This window comes from Desmodus rotundus, chromosome 2 (assembly GCF_022682495.2).
Source record: "Desmodus rotundus isolate HL8 chromosome 2, HLdesRot8A.1, whole genome shotgun sequence".
Taxonomy (NCBI): domain Eukaryota; kingdom Metazoa; phylum Chordata; class Mammalia; order Chiroptera; family Phyllostomidae; genus Desmodus; species Desmodus rotundus.
Genome location: NC_071388.1, coordinates 203,702,785 through 203,719,520, shown reverse-complemented (window position 1 = coordinate 203,719,520; position 16,736 = coordinate 203,702,785). Strand labels below are relative to the sequence as shown.

General features: G+C 50.0%; 1 protein-coding gene across 9 annotated transcripts in view; it reads right to left on the bottom strand.

Moving 5' to 3' along the window:
* Positions 1-15,226, bottom strand: part of ARMC9 (armadillo repeat containing 9) — a 112,759-nt gene extending 97,533 nt beyond the window's left edge. For all 9 annotated transcript variants that reach the window (XR_008426222.1, XR_008426223.1, XR_006655992.2 and 6 more), the window contains exons 1-7: positions 15,125-15,226; positions 11,804-11,891; positions 10,419-10,544; positions 8,549-8,719; positions 6,709-6,864; positions 3,719-3,811; positions 12-36 (exon numbers count right to left, since the gene is read on the bottom strand). Coding sequence is in view for 6 of the 9 variants with exons in the window: in XM_053919203.1 (XP_053775178.1) it covers positions 12-36; positions 3,719-3,811; positions 6,709-6,864; positions 8,549-8,719; positions 10,419-10,544; positions 11,804-11,854 (622 nt within the window). In the remaining 3 variants the exon portion in view is untranslated. The remainder of the gene's footprint in view (positions 1-11; positions 37-3,718; positions 3,812-6,708; positions 6,865-8,548; positions 8,720-10,418; positions 10,545-11,803; positions 11,892-15,124) is intronic.
* Positions 15,227-16,736: the final 1,510 nt, after the last annotated feature.

The window sequence follows — 16,736 nt, the reverse complement described above, 5'->3', positions numbered from 1 at the left end:
AGATGATTCACCTTTGTGACTCTGTCCATTCTCCTTCTGGGATGAGAAGGAAGTTCAGGAAAATGGGAATACAGGACGCAGTCCTCAAGGTCCTGTGACCAATCTGAGAAAGAGGCTTCTCATGACAGCGAAGGCCGCTTCTTAGTGCTGCTCTGAACAGCTAAGACGGCTACAAGACCGCTGCCGACTTCTCTCACCTGGACGGCTCGCTCCCAATAAACCCTCTTCTCCCCACCCCAGTTTCTTCTGTGTGCATCCAAGTCATGTCCTGTTTCAACAGCCCCACTGGCCTCCGTACTCCCTTCCAAAGACCTTCTGCGCTCTACCGAGGTGTTCCACTAAAAATGCAAATCTGAATTCATACCCTGTAACTCATAACTTCAGCACTAAAGCTTTACCCTAAGGAAGCTGGGACTGGGATGGAAACCAAACAGCGCAGCCAGGCAATCACAGATCCTGAGAGCCAGACTGCCTGGTTCAAACCTCAGCTCCCACACATGTGGCAGCAAGACTGGAGGCAAGGCATTGGACCAGTTTTGTGTGGGTTTTCTTCATTTTTTTGGTGACAGCCTTGCTGAGATGTAATGTGCACATTATATAATTCACCCATTTGAAGGGCACCTTTCAATGGTCTTCCGTGTACTGACCTGTGCAACCGTCACTACAATGAACGGTAGGACGCTTCCGTCACCCCAAAAAGAAACCCTGCAACCATTAGCATCCGCCACCATTCTCCCGTCCCCGGCCCTGGGCAAGCACTGATCTGCTGCCTCTCCAGACTGCCCTCGTCTGGGCCCTTCATACGAACAGAACCATGCAATACGCAGCCTTCCGTGACTGGCTTCCTTCACTTAACACAATGTTTTCAAGGTTCATGCATGTTGCCACGTGTGTCAGTGATTCCTTCATTTTTTATTGCCAAAGAGTATTCCACTGCGTGGCTACACCACGCCCACCAGCTGACGGACTCTGGGTTCTTGGCGCTCTCTGGCCATTCTGAATGACGCCGTGGCGAGCCCCCGGGCACAGGTGGCCTTCCACACATGTTTCACTTCTCTCGGGTGTATGGCCAGGGGGTGTCCAACCTTTTGGTGTCTCTGGGCCACACTGGAAGAAGAGTTGTCTTGGGCCACACATTAAATACACAAACACTAACAAAAACTGATGAGCAAAAAAAAGGGTTTTAAGTAAACTTATGATTTTGTGTTGGGCCACATTCACAGCCATCCTGGGCCGCATGCAGCCTGCAGGTTGGACGCCCTGCAAGAACAATATTTAATGATATTAGAGAAATGCTCTCTTCATTTGATAAAAATACTAAAAAATACATACATGTATACAGGCTTCTACCCTTTTTATTGTAAACATTGCATCCTTTGGGGTATATGTATGCATATGAATGCATTTCTGTGCTTTCTAAATTTTCTATAGATAATATGATCAATTTTATAATCAGGAATTTAAAAAAGAGTGATTTTTTTTTTTTAATGTAACATGAGCATGTTATTCTCCTTAAAACCTCTGGAAGGCGCCCTTCGCCCACAAGCCCTCACTCACGCATACCTTCATGGCCTGACAGGCCCCATCCCACCTCTGGCTTCCTGTCTCCAGCAACAGTCCTTTCCAGCTTCCCAGGCCTCCCAGCTCAGCAGCTCAGCGCTTCTGCACCAGCCATTCCCTCTGCCTGGGGCTCCTGCCCCTTGTCTGTGCCAGACTCCATTTTATTGATTAAAGCTCCAACTTGGGCCCTCGCTGGTGTGGCTCAGTGGATTGAGAGCTGGCCTCTAACCAAAGGGTCGTTGGTTCAATTCCCAGTCAAGGCACATGCCAGCGTTGTGGGTCAGGTCCCCAGGAGGGGGTGCATGAGAGGCAATCACACACTGATGTTTCTCTCCCTCTTTTTTTTCCCCTCCCTTCCCCTCTGTAAAACTAACTAAATAAAAAAATTTTAAATTATGTTTAAAACTCCAACTTGGAGGAGGGGGTATAAGGGGACTAAATGGTAATAGAAAAGAATACAATAAAGATTAAATCAAAAAAATTTTTAATAAAACCTCCAACCTGGCCAAGAGAAGTAGGTCTTGGCCTTTTCTTTGGACCCCTAATTCCTAGCACAATACTCAGTTCAATATGTGTTGGCCTGAACTGCAAATGTCTCCAGGGGACCAGGAAAACAAAGAAATGTTTGTAGTTACCTGCTATGTTTAAATGTATTTAAAGCACGCTGAATAGGATGAGAGGTGACAAGTATTTGCAAACATTTATAATACTAACAGCTATCACGCACTTACTATGTGATGGATGTTTTAAGCAAGTTTGATGTGTTAACTCAATCCTCATATTACTCCTCTAAAGCAGGTGCTACTATTAACAAAATATGATTTAGTATGTAAATAACTTCTTTTAGAATCTTAACCCATCGGTACCATTACAGTCACACTGAGAAATGCTTTTAAAAGAGTACTAAAATAACCATGAGCCAGGTTGGAGAAGTCCCCATTTCACTGACAACTGTCACTTTGTTCGGAACTGGGAGAGGAAGACACGTCGGCTGTGCAAACATCATGGCGTGGGAGCAGGGGCAAGTGCCTGAGGAAACCTTAGGGTTATAAAGGCAGAGGGAAGAGCTGCAGCTCAGCCCGGCCGCGGCCCGTCTCGGGCGAGGCTCAGGGACTGACCCGGGCAACTGGAGCCTCTGAAGGCTGTGGAAGCTGAGGAAGACAAGGGTCACGGGATCCCAGGGACAAAGAGGTCAAATAGGAGAAGGGAGTCCTATGCTTTGGAGTCCTATGCTTTGGAAGCAGGTATTAGACAGCAAAGTGGCCTAAACTTTTCACTAAATTAGAGTAAGAACCTGCTTTACAATTCCAAATGTTATATTCTTGTTATGAAATAACTTTTGATACAGCCCTGGCTGGTGAGGCTCAGTGGATTGAGTGCCGACCTGCGAACCAAAGGGTGGTCTATTTAATTCCCAGTGAGGGCACATGCCAGGGTTGCGGGCCAGGTCCCCACTTGGGGGTGCGCCAGAAGCAACTATGCATTGATGTTTCTATTTCTCTGACCCTTCCCTTCTGTCTAAAAATAGATAAATAAAATCTTTTAAATAATATGATACATTCTTCTCCAGAATAAAAGGAGACAAGCGTCCTTAAAGACCAACAGACTCTGGGAAACTGGCCTCCCAGGTGTGGGTGTCCGCCGCCCCACCTTCCTGTCCAGCCAGTGCCCCTTCTACTCTCAGAGGCTCCCTGACTGCAAATGGAGTGTGAACATGCTGCCCGACTCCACACATTTGCTAAAAATCACCAACTCGTGCGTTCTCATGGCATGCAAATTACACCTCAACAAAGCTGTCTTTTAAAAAGGCCCAATTTGAATAACAACTCACTTGATCCAAATGCCAGGGCCTCAAGGCCTTAAAAGTGGTTGAACATTTTCCACTAAGAAGGGACAGTTATTCCAAGGAGTTCTTTTCCAGAAGATGGGCACTTTTTTTCTCCTAACACAGCTCCTAGCACATGACACCAAAAAAGACCCCAGCCGGTCTCAGAGATGCAATGGCACGGAAGCCAACCCCTCCAGGCCTTGGCACGTCCTCCCATCGGCACTCCGTGCCGCTTGGGCCCCTGAAAGCCGCATTCTCAATCGCCCGTCTGCGCTCCAGGCCAGCGTTCCACTCTAACACCAGCGGTCTCCACCGGCTCCGAAAGGATACATATAATGTTAAAAGCTTCGGTGTGCTGCCGGCTTTAAAAATTAAAGCCAGAAACTTTTCCAACTTCAACTTCAACTCTGGAGTCCAAGAATCCTGAAGAAAACAAGGAAAATAAAATAAAAGCTCAATCACGAAATGTCAACGGCATCGTCAAATCGTGCCCGTAGGGTTAAGTAAGCAAGACGTGTTGGCAGCGGTGTGGTGCGGTGACACGCGGGTTTCAGGACAGCTGACCATTCATGCATCGAAGAGCCGAGCACCCGCGGCAGGAAAAGGACACAGAGCTCTTTCATAAACAGGGAAAAAATAACCCTGTCCGGGATTTGAATACTTCGTGTGATTTAAACCCAAGCACGACAAGTAACCTTATTAGGCTGAACACCGAGAAGAATTCAGGCCAGTTGAGGCATACACGGTGCCGGCAGGCACACACAACAGTCACTAAGTCACCAACGGTCTCCCGAAGAGAGGGACCCGCTTCCATGGACCCGTCCAGGGGAGGAAAAAGGACAGCGCCTCAAAGACTCCATCATGTCAAGAATTATGGGGTACGTTAGTTTGAGTTGTCCCTTAAAAATAAATAATTTGTCTCAAATAAGGCTCTTGGAGAAGGAAAAGTAATGAGGTAAGTAGCAACAGAAGAAAGGGCGACCGGCAACACACTCCTCCTCAGCGCCATCTCCCTGACAGCCTTCGTAGGGAGATACCTGCTACCCAAACTAAGAAATTCCACCGGGCAGAAGCTGTTTACCACGGAAAATTCCTATCTGCTCACCCGCCCCACCCTCTCTTCCCCAGCTCTGGGGCCTCACCCACGCCTCCTGCCCCACCCAGTCTATCCAGAGTCTTCCCAGACCTTCAGAAACATACCACCAGATAAGCTAAGTCTGGTATTTTAAAAAGACTTTGTAATTCCCTGACACAGTGTGATAATTTTATTTATGATGTGTGCTATGGGTTGGACTGTGTCCCCTGAAAAGGTATGTTGAAGTCCCCATCTCAGAATGTGAGGTCACTGGGGACGGGGTCCTGGCAGATGTGATTAGTTAAGACAGGTTGTTCTGGAGCAGGGTGGGCTCTTAATGTAACACGAATGGTGTCTTTGTAAGAAAAAGGCAGTTTTAGACAAAGACACAGAGAAAAGACACCATGTAAAGACAGATCAGAGACTGGCATTATGCTGCCACAAGCCAAGCGACACTCGAAGCTTCCAGAAGCTGGAACAGGCAAGGAAGGATCCTCCCCTGGAGGCTTCAGGGGGCACAGCCCTGCTGCCAGAGGGCTGGATCTCAGACTTCTGGCCTCCTAAGCTGGGAGACAACAAAGTTCTCTTAGTTTAAGACATCTCATCTGTGGCCCTCTGTTACGGCAGCCACAGGAGACCAACTCACGTTAGGCTCTCTGTGCTCAAGTCCACAGGAAGAATCCCAGGGACTGGCGGTGATGTTGGCCAACACAAATCAACACAGATTGAAAAATAAAACCGAACAAATATCTGGGAGTCCCTAGACACACTGAGGGCAGTGACACAATCGTAAAGGCAAGAGAAAAGGGCAGCGTTAGACCAAGGGCCGACTCCGAAGCAGCAGCCGTGGGAGCGGGGAGACAAACAGCAACACCCCCCTGTGCTGGACGGGAGAGGCTGAACCCGCTGTTCTGAGAGTGCAGTAAAGACACTTCCGCACAAACAAGAGCTGGAAGAAGGACCTGCAACCAAAGGAGATTCAAAGGAAAGTACTTAAGGTGGGGCAGAAGGTGATCCCAGGGGAAGGTCCTCAGCGTGGGATGGAGCAGGAGCGGCGCCCTGGCAAGGGTGAGGGTGAGGCTATACACACACCAACTGCATAAATAGCAAAACATTCTAATTTGTGGCAGTGACGTAAATGACTAAAACACCTGACAGTAATGGCCCAGAAACCAGAAAGAGGATGAACGAGGCTAATGCATTCTAAGATCCTTGTAATGGTCAGGAAGAGAATAAAGACACGAGCTTCTTTTGATGCACACACACTAAAGTATCTATGATGACCATTAAAAGAACCTATGTGGAGAGCAGCCAAAGCGAAGAAAAGGAATAAGCCGACTCCACGAACACCGATGCTCTCTCAATTCCTCATCGCAGCTGCAGCCGCGGCTGCGCCCCGCCTCCTCCCCCAGCTGTGGGCTCCACCTCCTCACCGTGAGTAAGGCTGCAGCCACACTGCTGCTTCACAAACACAGGTCTTCGCTGTGAGGACACCTAACATCCCCTCCCCCCCCTTTTTAAAAGCTTTTATGTATTTAGGCCCTGGCTGGTGTGGCTCAGTGGATTGAGTGCCGCGCTGGCCTGCGAACCAAAGGGTCGCCGGTTCGATTTCAGGTCAGGGAACATGCTTGGGTTTCAGGCCAGGTCCTTAGTAGGGGTCATACAAGAGGCAATGACACACTGATATTTCTCTCCCTCTCTTTCTCCCTCCCTTCCCCTCTATGTAAAAACAAATAAATATTTTTAAAAAGACATTTAAAAAAATAAGTCGTCTTTAAAAAAATAATAAAGTATAACAAAAGAGATATAGGCAAACAGTCTAATGGAAATAATAGTACAAATCAGGTAGCCAAGTATTTGCCAAGTGAGAATTTTAATACAAATTATCAATAAAACATACATGGCCAGCAATTGTGGAAAACACTCTAGTTCTTTTTCAGGCAACTAATTGCCAATATACTGAATAAATTATCCCTGCAATACTGAACACGTTCACATGAAATGATCTGAGATGTTGTGTATTAAAAAGAGTTATGTCGGTCTGGATTAACAAGTCTCGGTGAACCAAAACAAATCACGTTTTATGGCACAAGAAGTTTGTGAAAGCACGTTATCTGAATAGTCTTAAACTGTAACAGAAGCCCATTTTCAGTTTTTTGCCGCCTCATTCAGAAGCCGCCAGCGTGAACTAGGCGTGACCACAGTGCTGCGTGGGGCGTGACACGGGCCACAGGCCATCACTGACCTGGAAGAGCTCCTTGAATGACGGGTGCACCGCTGGGTTGGGAACGAAAGGCAGGGCATAGAACGGGAGGAACTCGGTGGTCTGGCTCAGCGCTGCCCCTTTGGTCTCCAGGTAGGTTTTGAAGTAAGAAATCCTTTCATCCAGCTCCTCTTTGTCCTACAAGGAAGGGAAGACACTCATTGAGGTCCCCTACTTGACTCCCAGTCCACCCGTCCACCCCGGCCTCTCACTGCAGCCACGTTGCAGGCGGCCCGCCCACCTGGCCTGGCAAGAGTGCTGCCTCGTGGTTCTAACATCACCCCTGCTCCACCCCTTCATGAAACTGTCAGGGACATCAGGAACAGACACATGTTCAGTTGGCTGTCTTCCACTTCGCTACATTTTCTCACATCTTTAAGATCCACCACACACATCACTGTTAATGGCAAGACAAAACCTCGCCCTGTGGGTCTGTCACAGTTTAACCAATTCCCCATTATTTCATACGGGCACTGTTTCCGCATTTCAGAGGTCATAAATATTTGTGTGCATTCCCATGATTCCCTCAGGAGACGTTTCTGAAGCGAACAGGTTTTTGCAGCTGAAGTTTCCATATCACGCTCTTTTCCTTCATTAAGGTGACTGAGACCCTGGCTGGTGTGGCCCAGCGGACTGGGCGCCGGCCTGAGAACTGAAGGGCGGCCGGGTTGATTCCTGGTCAGGGTACACGCCTGGGTTGCGGGCCCATGGGAGGCAGCCGACTGATGTTTCTCTCACACTTTCTTTCTCCCTTCCCCTCTTTCTAAAAATGAATATGTAAAATCTTTTTTTTTAAGGCATCTGAGAACTGATCTTATCTGCTTCACTAATTCCATGTGAAATCCAAGGTGAGGGAAGTTCCTCCCAGGGTTCCCGCTTCCTCCTGGGCCCCAGGAGCAGGATGGGTGAGCAGACCTGCTCAGCCCTGAATCTGGAGCCTTCCTCCCCGGACCACCCTGGCCTTGGCAGTGCCACGCTCACAGCCTCGAGTTCGGGGAAGCCTGCTCTTCCCATCACTGCCCCTCACTGTACCTGTGTCGTGAAGCCCTCTTCTGACCGCCAGACATAAAATACATAGATGCTTATTGACTTTTTCACCTGATACATAAGTACTAACAGGATGACAATCTCCCACAACCGTGCCCACTCGAGCACCACCCTGAGGAGCGGCTGCCCCAGAACAGCTCTCACGATGCCCTGGAAAGTGGGTCCCTCCGTGGCTAAGCCCTTCTCCAGCTACAACCCCCCCGACCCCGCAAAAGTCCCTCCAGGGGCAGGCAAGGCATAGAGAAGTCACAAACCAAACGCACGCCAGCTTGGCCCTGCTCTCCTGTTGTCCTCTGCTCTGCACTCACAGCCTCCCCTCCACGTGCCTACAGCCCCACCTGGGGAAAGACTGCAGAAGCTGAATTCAACTTATCACTCAAACGCACTTGCACAGATAGGCACAGGCTTTCCCACTGTTTATGCCTAAATTTCTGTTCTAATATATGGTCTAATGTGTGGTCTACATGCGTGTTCTCTTAGACATACATGTATGTATGTATATGAATGCTAAGTTTTCAAAAACTTGAGGTATTCAGGAAAACAATATAGCTTACACAGAAATCGTTAACTCTCCATGTAAATGAGAAAATAAATGAGGTGGAGAATAAATGAGGTGGGAATAGGTGGAGAATCGCCCCATCGGAACGCAGACCCCTATCCCCCCTCCGTGGGATGAAATGGCCGTGAAACTAAATTAGTGCTCATCGGAAAACAGCAGCCGCCGTTCTCCCTTAACGCATGACTGGGACCAGCCCGCACCACACGGGGAACCTACAGGTCTCCCCACGGAGTGTTTCAGCAAATAGATGGCAAAATGGATGTGAAGGTAGAATTCCAACTTCCGAGCGAGGGAGTCGCCGTCTCGGAGCGAACTGGGAAGGTGCTCCTCCCATAAGCCGAAGAATGCCTTCTGGTCCCCGCTGTCAAAGGCGGCAAGGAGGTCCTTCTGCGGAGAACACAGCAGACAGAACCGTCATAGGGTGCCCGCTCCCCCCCCCCCAGTTCTCGCAACCCTCCCAACGCCTCGGAGACCCCAGCACTCCGGGGTTTCGGCGTGAGGAAAACAAGTCTCCTTTTCGAAGGTAAGGGACAGAAAACTGGAGACCCAGGGGGCTTCAAGCTCCACAGGCTGAGGTTCCCGCAGACCGACCCTGCCTTTCCACCACCCCTTTGCAATTTCAAACCTGGGCTTTATAAGACACCGAGGAAACATCTAGGGCCCCTGAAATAGAACAGCTCAGGTGTCGGTCAGAGGCCTGCAGACAGAGTGCCCGAAGGCGCAGAAACACCGTGCAGCCGCCCCCCGGCCTTGCTGACCCTCAGCCTGCAGCGGGTACACACAGGCCGGGCCGAGAGCCGCCAGGCCACAGCGGAGCAAACCTCCTACATCAGTAGCTCGCTGACAGCACAGTGCCCAGCATCCCTGTGGCAGGAGCTCACACTGACACTGTCAGACCCAGGCCTCGTAGGCGGCGCTGCCACGGTGAGCTGAGATGGCACTGTGGGAAGCGGTCGCCCAGAGAGAGACTGGGCCCTCTGAACACAGACAGGCTGGAGATAGGAGACAGAGCCCAGACCCGGCAGGTTCACGGCTGAGTCTGACTCCGCAGGGCAGGGGCAGCTTCCCCACTCAGCACGCAGTGGCTGGCATAGAGAACTTTGGAGAAAGGAGGTGGCAGTGATCACACCAGCTGCCGCACAAGAAGAATGACAACAGACCCATCACAAATCCCTGCTGCATAGTTTTTCGGATTTAGGTTCAAGGCAGAAATGAAGTTCCGGATAGTCCCAATCACTGTGGCAGCAGCTCAGGGTCCAGGTGCCTGGAGCTCTGGGCAGAGGGCACAGCCCGCCTGGAGCTCCGTGGGCCACTCCGATGGTGCCCCCACTCAGTGGTGCCCCAAGCCAGGCCACTGGGGAGCCAGGGACCAGGGGCAGATAGGCGGTCACCGTGGCCTAACTTCCAGCTACTCCGTGGGCCTCTGCAAACAAGTCTAAAATTCTTCTTGGAAGTGGGTATATTGAAACAAATTAGATTTATGAAAATAATGAGATCATGCAAAGCTGAAATACGCTGCCTCAGAAATTCTATGTTCTCCCGTCACTGGATGCAGTCAGGGTGAACTCATCTAGAAGGTTACCAGTGGGATGGCAACGTCAAATAATGGTTGAAGCGAGGGCTTTTAAGGTCCTCCTAACCCTGAGAGCTGAGGACCGTATAACGCCTACCCTTTGCAGCCCACTCGTGTTTAACGAGCAGCTCAGGCCAGAACGCTGTCCGTCAGCAGGACCTGCCCCGCCCCAGGCTCCCCAAGCTAGAGCACAAGCACTGGGCGGGCAGAGGTTTGGCTCCGGTTTGTTCCCTCCGTGTCCCGGCACTGGAATCGACAACCTGAAACGCCTCAGGGTGGGGATCACGTCTGTCTCCTCCAGGTTTCCTCTTTGTCTCTTTCCCTAGAGCATCTGTGGAAGACCTGTGTCACCACTCCCTTCCTAGGCAGGGCACAGAGCTGTGAAGTCTAAAAGTCCCTGTGACCAGGTCTGCAGAAAAGATTACCACATTCTCACATGGCAGCATTTTTTTTTTTTACAAGTTCGGAGCATCCTGATTATCAACAGAGATTTAAAAGAAAGCCAACCCTTACCTGGATTATCAGTGACTTGGAGTCCCGCAAAGAGTCACCTGCTGTTTTACGTAACGGTTTTCCCTTTATTTTGCATTCTTTTGAGAATGTTTTCGAGGTCTCTTCAAATTCAGCAAAATCTAAATACTATAAAAGAAAACACAAAAGTATATACAGCTCTCTGCTCTAACACCCACGAAGCAGCCGCCTTTGATGCAATTGTACTAGTTCGGTATTAGCCCCAATTTCTAATGGGGTTAATGGGCTGTCACCCCGGTCGGTGGAAGTACTTTGGGACCCAGCTTGGAATTCACTTATCCATGCACACACTAACAGCCTAGAAAGACATTGACGTAGAAAATGTTTCTTTACGGACCCAAGTTCGCTCTCGGAAGGAAACTGAGCTCCTTGGTTCCTTATCGTTGTTAACGGGAAAGAAATGTGCGCGGCAGTCTGGGAAAGTGAGTGACAGGCAGGCAGGCAGCCAGATGGTTTCGGCTCTGATCGGCCTCTGCGAATTTGTTACTTGGAACAGAGGGACTAGAAAGAACGCCTGTCCCTGAGAGAAGAAGTCATTAAAAGGTGGTCCTCATGCAGAGAGCACCACTGAGCCCTCTCCCCTGCGTTTCCACCCTGCGCTCCGTGTCTGCTGTGCGTGACACTCCGCCTTCCTTCCGGCTGCCAGCCACTCCTCTGTTTCCGCCTCCCCTACCTGTGGCTATTTGCCAGGTCCTGCCCACAACCCTCTGCGGGGACAGCTTTCAGAATGTACTCATGATCCTGCCAACAAATGCCAGCCCCACTCTAAACGCAGTAGGGAACACTGAAAGGCATCAGGTGTGGGTCCTGTCCTTCAAAAGCTTCAGCGTGGACACCTGAATGTCCATTCACAGGCACGAGCTGAGTACTCAGGATGCTGCCACTCAGAGAAACACTACAGCATTAAAAAGGGTGAGGGTCGCGGGAAGACGTTTAGGCCACATTACTGCTGACAGGTAAGAGACAAGCTACAGAACAATGCGCGTGGTACCATCGCATTTTGTAAAACAAACCGCAGACACGAGAATGGATTTTGGACATTCACGGAAAAGGAAAGGTAATGCGCTAAACCATTAGCCGTGGTCACTGCAGGAGAAGAGCGGGAAAATTCAATTTTATACTTCCGTATGTTTGAATCTTTTACTAGAACCACGTGCTGCTTTCACGGTTTTCTTTAAAAAGAATTCTAAAAAAAACAGCTTTAAGACTTCAGTTCAGTTATGAAAACAAAATATGAACACGGGGAGAATTTTGTGACGGGCCACAGATAACTAACGCCATGAGGCACTGCAGAACGGGCTGCACTGTACATGCAGGTTTCAGGGTTTTCAACGTGCTTTTCCGTGACCGGGATGTGACATACCTACCTCTTTCACTAGTCCAAGCAACTCGGATTCGTGAGCCGGGATATCCCCCATACTGAAAGGTTACTGTTAATTCTCACAGCAAAAATCTCTACAAAGCAAAACAAAAGCTTTCATTTTAGCCATCTGTGAAATCACGAAAAGGTGGCTGTGCTGGGCAGGACAGTGGCTCCCAAAGGTGCCCCACCCTTATTCCAGGAAGCTGTCTTGGGTCACATGACAAGGCAAGGGGGAATTAAGGCTGCAGATGGCATTGAGGTTGCCCACTGTGACCTTAACATGGGGAGAGTAGCCTGGGTTATCGGGTGTCCACTGTAAGCCCAAGGGTCCTTACAAGGAAAGTGGGGAGCAGGAGGGTCAGAGCCAGAGTGGTGCACAGTGAGAAAGACTCGGCCAGCCACTGCCGGCTTTGAAGGTGGAGGAAGGGCCAGGAGCCAAAGAATGCAGGAAGTTTCTAGAATCTGGGAAAGGCAGAGAAGGGATTCTCCTCTGGATTGTCCAGAAAGAAACAAGCCCTACAAACGCCCTGACTTGTGTACAGTGGGACCCATTCAGACTTCTGACCTTCAGAACTATAAAATAATAAACCTGTGTTGTTTCAAGCCATTACATTTATGGCAATTTATCACAGCAGCACTAGGAAATAGGGTAGCTAAAGTCAAAGGTAGTTCTTTCCTCTATGTAATCAGTAATAGGAGTTCTTTCTACATGTAAACTGACGCGGACAAGGACTGGAAGGTGAGGTGAACGAGAAAGTCAAAGATCGCTGCTGAGACTGAGGAAGGTCATGTTCCTTGCTTAGGGTTTCCTAATGTGCTGTGATGTGGTGTGCGTAATTCAAATAGTCGGGACCACAAAGTGTATTCAGAACAGAACAGAGTTTAACGATAAGGTCAATTCGTCTACTTTAAGGAAGACTAGGCATCAGAATTAATCTGATGTATATAAATGGTCACTAATCCCTCGCTCTGCCCCCAAGTAAGAATATCAAACATTGACAAAAAGTCCACACGATTTTTGTTTTCTCCAGCCACCTTCCAAGTCTGAGTTAGGTTCGTCAGAGAGCGGTTATTCCAGAAGACAGGGAAGAGAGAAAACACCGTAATGGTGACAGAGCTTTGAAGCTAAGCCTTGTTAAGAAGGGGGGAGGGGAGGCACATAAGGGTGCTGTACCCAGTGAAGCAGCAATGGGGTCAAAGGCCTGCCCAAGAGGGCACATTCATGTGAGCGTGAGAGACAGAAGGTGGTGGTCAGAGAGGGCGGAGGGTGCTTCGAATCAAAATCATGGAGGGGGTGCAGTAATAAAAGGTTCATGACCACACAATGGGCAGATGAGGACGATGGAGGGAAAGATGCCAAAGAGTAAGGAGGATGAGAAATGTGTGCGGCCAGGATGCTGAAACCAAAAATGAAGCTGAGGAAGTAGAGAGGTAGACAGTGAGCCAGGAGCTACAGTCTTCAAGAAAAACAGCTGTGCCCCCGATAGGCGACTGCCTCAAGGAAGGGTGGCACGTGGGAAAGCCCATGGCATGTACTTCAAAGGAGGGGGGCGGTGATCTGGAAGTAGCAATGAGGAGGAGGGAGGACATGGACCCCATCTGCCACCTCCAGGCCTGCCGGATCCACAGGTGTGAGGAGAAAGACAGCTACTGTTTGAGGACCGCCATCCCCTGTCTCTCTCCCTGCTTCCTTCTACCACTGCCTCACCATTAGGCCCTGCCAATCGTGAACTCCCAGCCATTCCCCGAGACAACATGCTCTTTCTAAGCCCTCTGATTGGTGAACTACCCCCACCTCACGGGCAAACTCCATTCATCATTGAGTTTGGAGGTTCAGATTTGACCTCCTCTAGGAAGTCTTGCATGAACCCTTGCCTTCCATCCCCATCAAGGTAATTCTCTCCCCTTTGGGGTACCTCTGCATCCTACATCTACTTCTCCTGCTATACTTACCACTCTGTTTACCAAGGCAGGAAGCTGTATTTGAATTTTATATCTCCAGAACCTAGCAGAGTCTGCATGACAGGCACCTAAGACATCTAACGAATAACTGAAGCCCAAGCAGAAGAAATAGCACTTTTGAAGGCCCTGGAAAAAGAAAACTGTTGTTTTTGAGAACTCAAGCTCCTTCCTCCCTCAGGGCCTTTGCACATATCGTTCTCACTGCCTGGTGACAGCTTCCCCAGCTCTTTCTTCACCTGGCAAAGCCCTGTACTTAATAAACACCACTTCCTCAGAGAAGCTCTTCGGGATCATCATTTGCATAGGACTCTCCTGTGATCTGTCAGTGAAGGTAAGCCACTGTTGGGTATTCCATGACTTGACCTTCTCAGAAAAAATTCTCTAAACGCTTAAATCACAGTAGGTTCATTTATCGAGGGTTTAATGTATGCCAGACAATGTGCAAAAAGGTGCACATTTAATTTTCACGGTAAACCTGAGAGGTGAGCATGCTTTATATTCTTTTACAGTTCAGACAGCTGAGGCTCAGGGAGGTAGAAGTGCTCCCAGTAACTCAGCGAGCATGTGACAAAGTGGGACTTTCAATCCAGACCAGTCTTAACCGCTACACAGTATGACTCAAAGTTCGGACAACCTGAATCAGAATCACCTGCGATGCTTGTGCAAATGGAAATTCCTAGCACCACCCTAATCTTACTGAGCATTACGCAGGCACGATGCCCCAAAGTCGTTTTAAACAAGCTCTCCGGATGACTTTTATGCACATTCAACTTTCAGAACCGCTGCTCTACTTTATGCAGAAACTAGAGAGAACTTCTTCACTTTGGAGAGTTGTAGTGGCAGCTTCTGGATTTCTGTATTACAGGGTTTGTGACTAAGCGTAAGACTATGGGATGTGTCTGAAAGAAGAATTTGCATAGCAAGTATCCTATTTTTGCTTAGAATGGATGAAATCTGGATCTAACCGGGGTGTCTGGGAAGGTAGATCAGCTGATGGAGAAAACGGAGGGGGGGAATCGAGAAGTCCCAGGCCACCCGCTCGCGCCTTCACTACCGATCTGGAGGACTTGGGGACCCCTCCAAGTGTGGCCCACTGCAGCAAAGATGAGGGACTACTGGTGGGAAGCAGCTGGGCCTGTCCTCGGTAGGTCGGGGCGGCCGCCTGGGGCCCACGCCGCAGCGAGAGCCCTGGACCGCAGGCGCGCAGCGGAGGCATCCTGCAGCGGCTGCCAGGCTGGCGCGTGGGGGCTTTCCTCCAGGCGAGGGCTCGGCAGAGCCGCAGCCTTCGGGCCCCACCGCTGCTCCTCCCGCCAGGGGACGGCGGGCTCGGGGGTGGCCCAGTCGCACCTGGGGACGTGCTTACCTGCGGCTCCGCCGCTGGGGCCCGCGCCTGCCCTGCCCGGCGGCCACTTCTCCAGCCGTCGCCCCGGCAACCGCTGCCGCCAGCTTGGCGTCACGTGGGGAGGAGCAGCCAATCGTGGGACGTGGGCGGCGCGGAGCATACTGGGAGGAAAAGCGGGAACTTCGGGAACTCCGGGGGCGAACTTTCTTGGTGGAGGAAGTAAAGCGAAGTTGGCCGCTGGAGGTCGCACGCTGCGCGGCCGCGTCTCTGCTTCTACGCTCCACCGCTTTGCCGGCGTTCATTTCCACGGACGTTGCTCTTGGCCCTGTTCCTGGCCCAGCTCTGGGGAGGAGCCGGAGCAGCTCAACACCTAACCTTAAGGGGCTCGTTGTATCCCAGGAAAAAGACGGAATTCGTTATTCCCATTTTACTGGAGTGACCCGGGACCACTTTAGAACCAGAAATGTCGTCCAAGATCTGCCTTAAAACTCCAGGCATCAGGGTTCCATCCCACAGCAGCAATTTCCAGGGATTTCAGAGGAACCCTTTCTCCCCCCACCCCCACCCCCGCGTGGTATTTGGATTTTTAGAAATAAAACGAACACATAGCCTACCTCTCCTTGCACGTGGTCTTTTTGAACTGAAGTCAGCCCAACTCTGGGCTGGAGGCTGGGGAGGTTGCTAGGGACAGAGAAAATCCTTCTTTTCCAGACTTTGGGGCTCTGGGGTGGGAGCCTCCGTCTTTCCATGTCCATGTTTCCATCTCCATGCATCCGAGAAGGCAGAAACAGGGAAGGCATGGAGAAGGTAGAAGAAGAAGCCCTAAGATAGTCTGTGGCCACCATCCCCTGTGCCCCCAGCCCCACCGAGCTCTTTCGAGACTGCCTTCAAAGAAGAGCTGTATTTAGCAGGAGGAGACATCCTGTCCAAGTAACATGTATTGAAAACAATTTTCCTGTTCATGATAATAAAAGTTAACATTTGTCCTGGCTGGTGTGGCTCAGTGGATTGAGTGCTGGCCTGCGAACCAAAGGGTCGCTGGTTCAATTCCCAGCCAGGGCATATGCCTGGGCTGCGGGCCAGGTCCCCGTTTGAGGATGTGTGAGAGGCAACCACACACTGATGTTTCTCTCCCTCTTTCTCCCTCCCTTCCCCTCTCTCTAAAGATAAATGAATAAAAAATAAAAATAAAAGTTAACATTTATTTTCAACTCACAGATAAGGAATAACACAGATTATTTTAATTCTCACACCACATCTGTAACGTGGACAGTGTTTTCACAGTTTTACAGATTAGCAGTGTTGTACTTTATCTGAGCCTGTGCTCATGGAAAACAGTGATGGTTAAAAAAATCCTTTTTTGTTCTAGGAAGTGGTTTACTAAAAAGAACTACCCTTCCTTATGTGACCTGGGTAAGGCTCACTGCCCACTCGGTATACTTAACCTATTTAACCTGGTGTGAGCACAAAGAATACTTTTGTCACAAAGGCAAACTGCCCAGGTCTGCCCTGGCCAGTGTGGCTCCGTTGGTTGGAGCATTGTCTCATACACCAAAGGGCTGGGGGTTCAATTCCCAGTCAGGACACATGACTAGGTTGCAGGTTTGATCCCTGGTGGGAGTGCATATGGGAG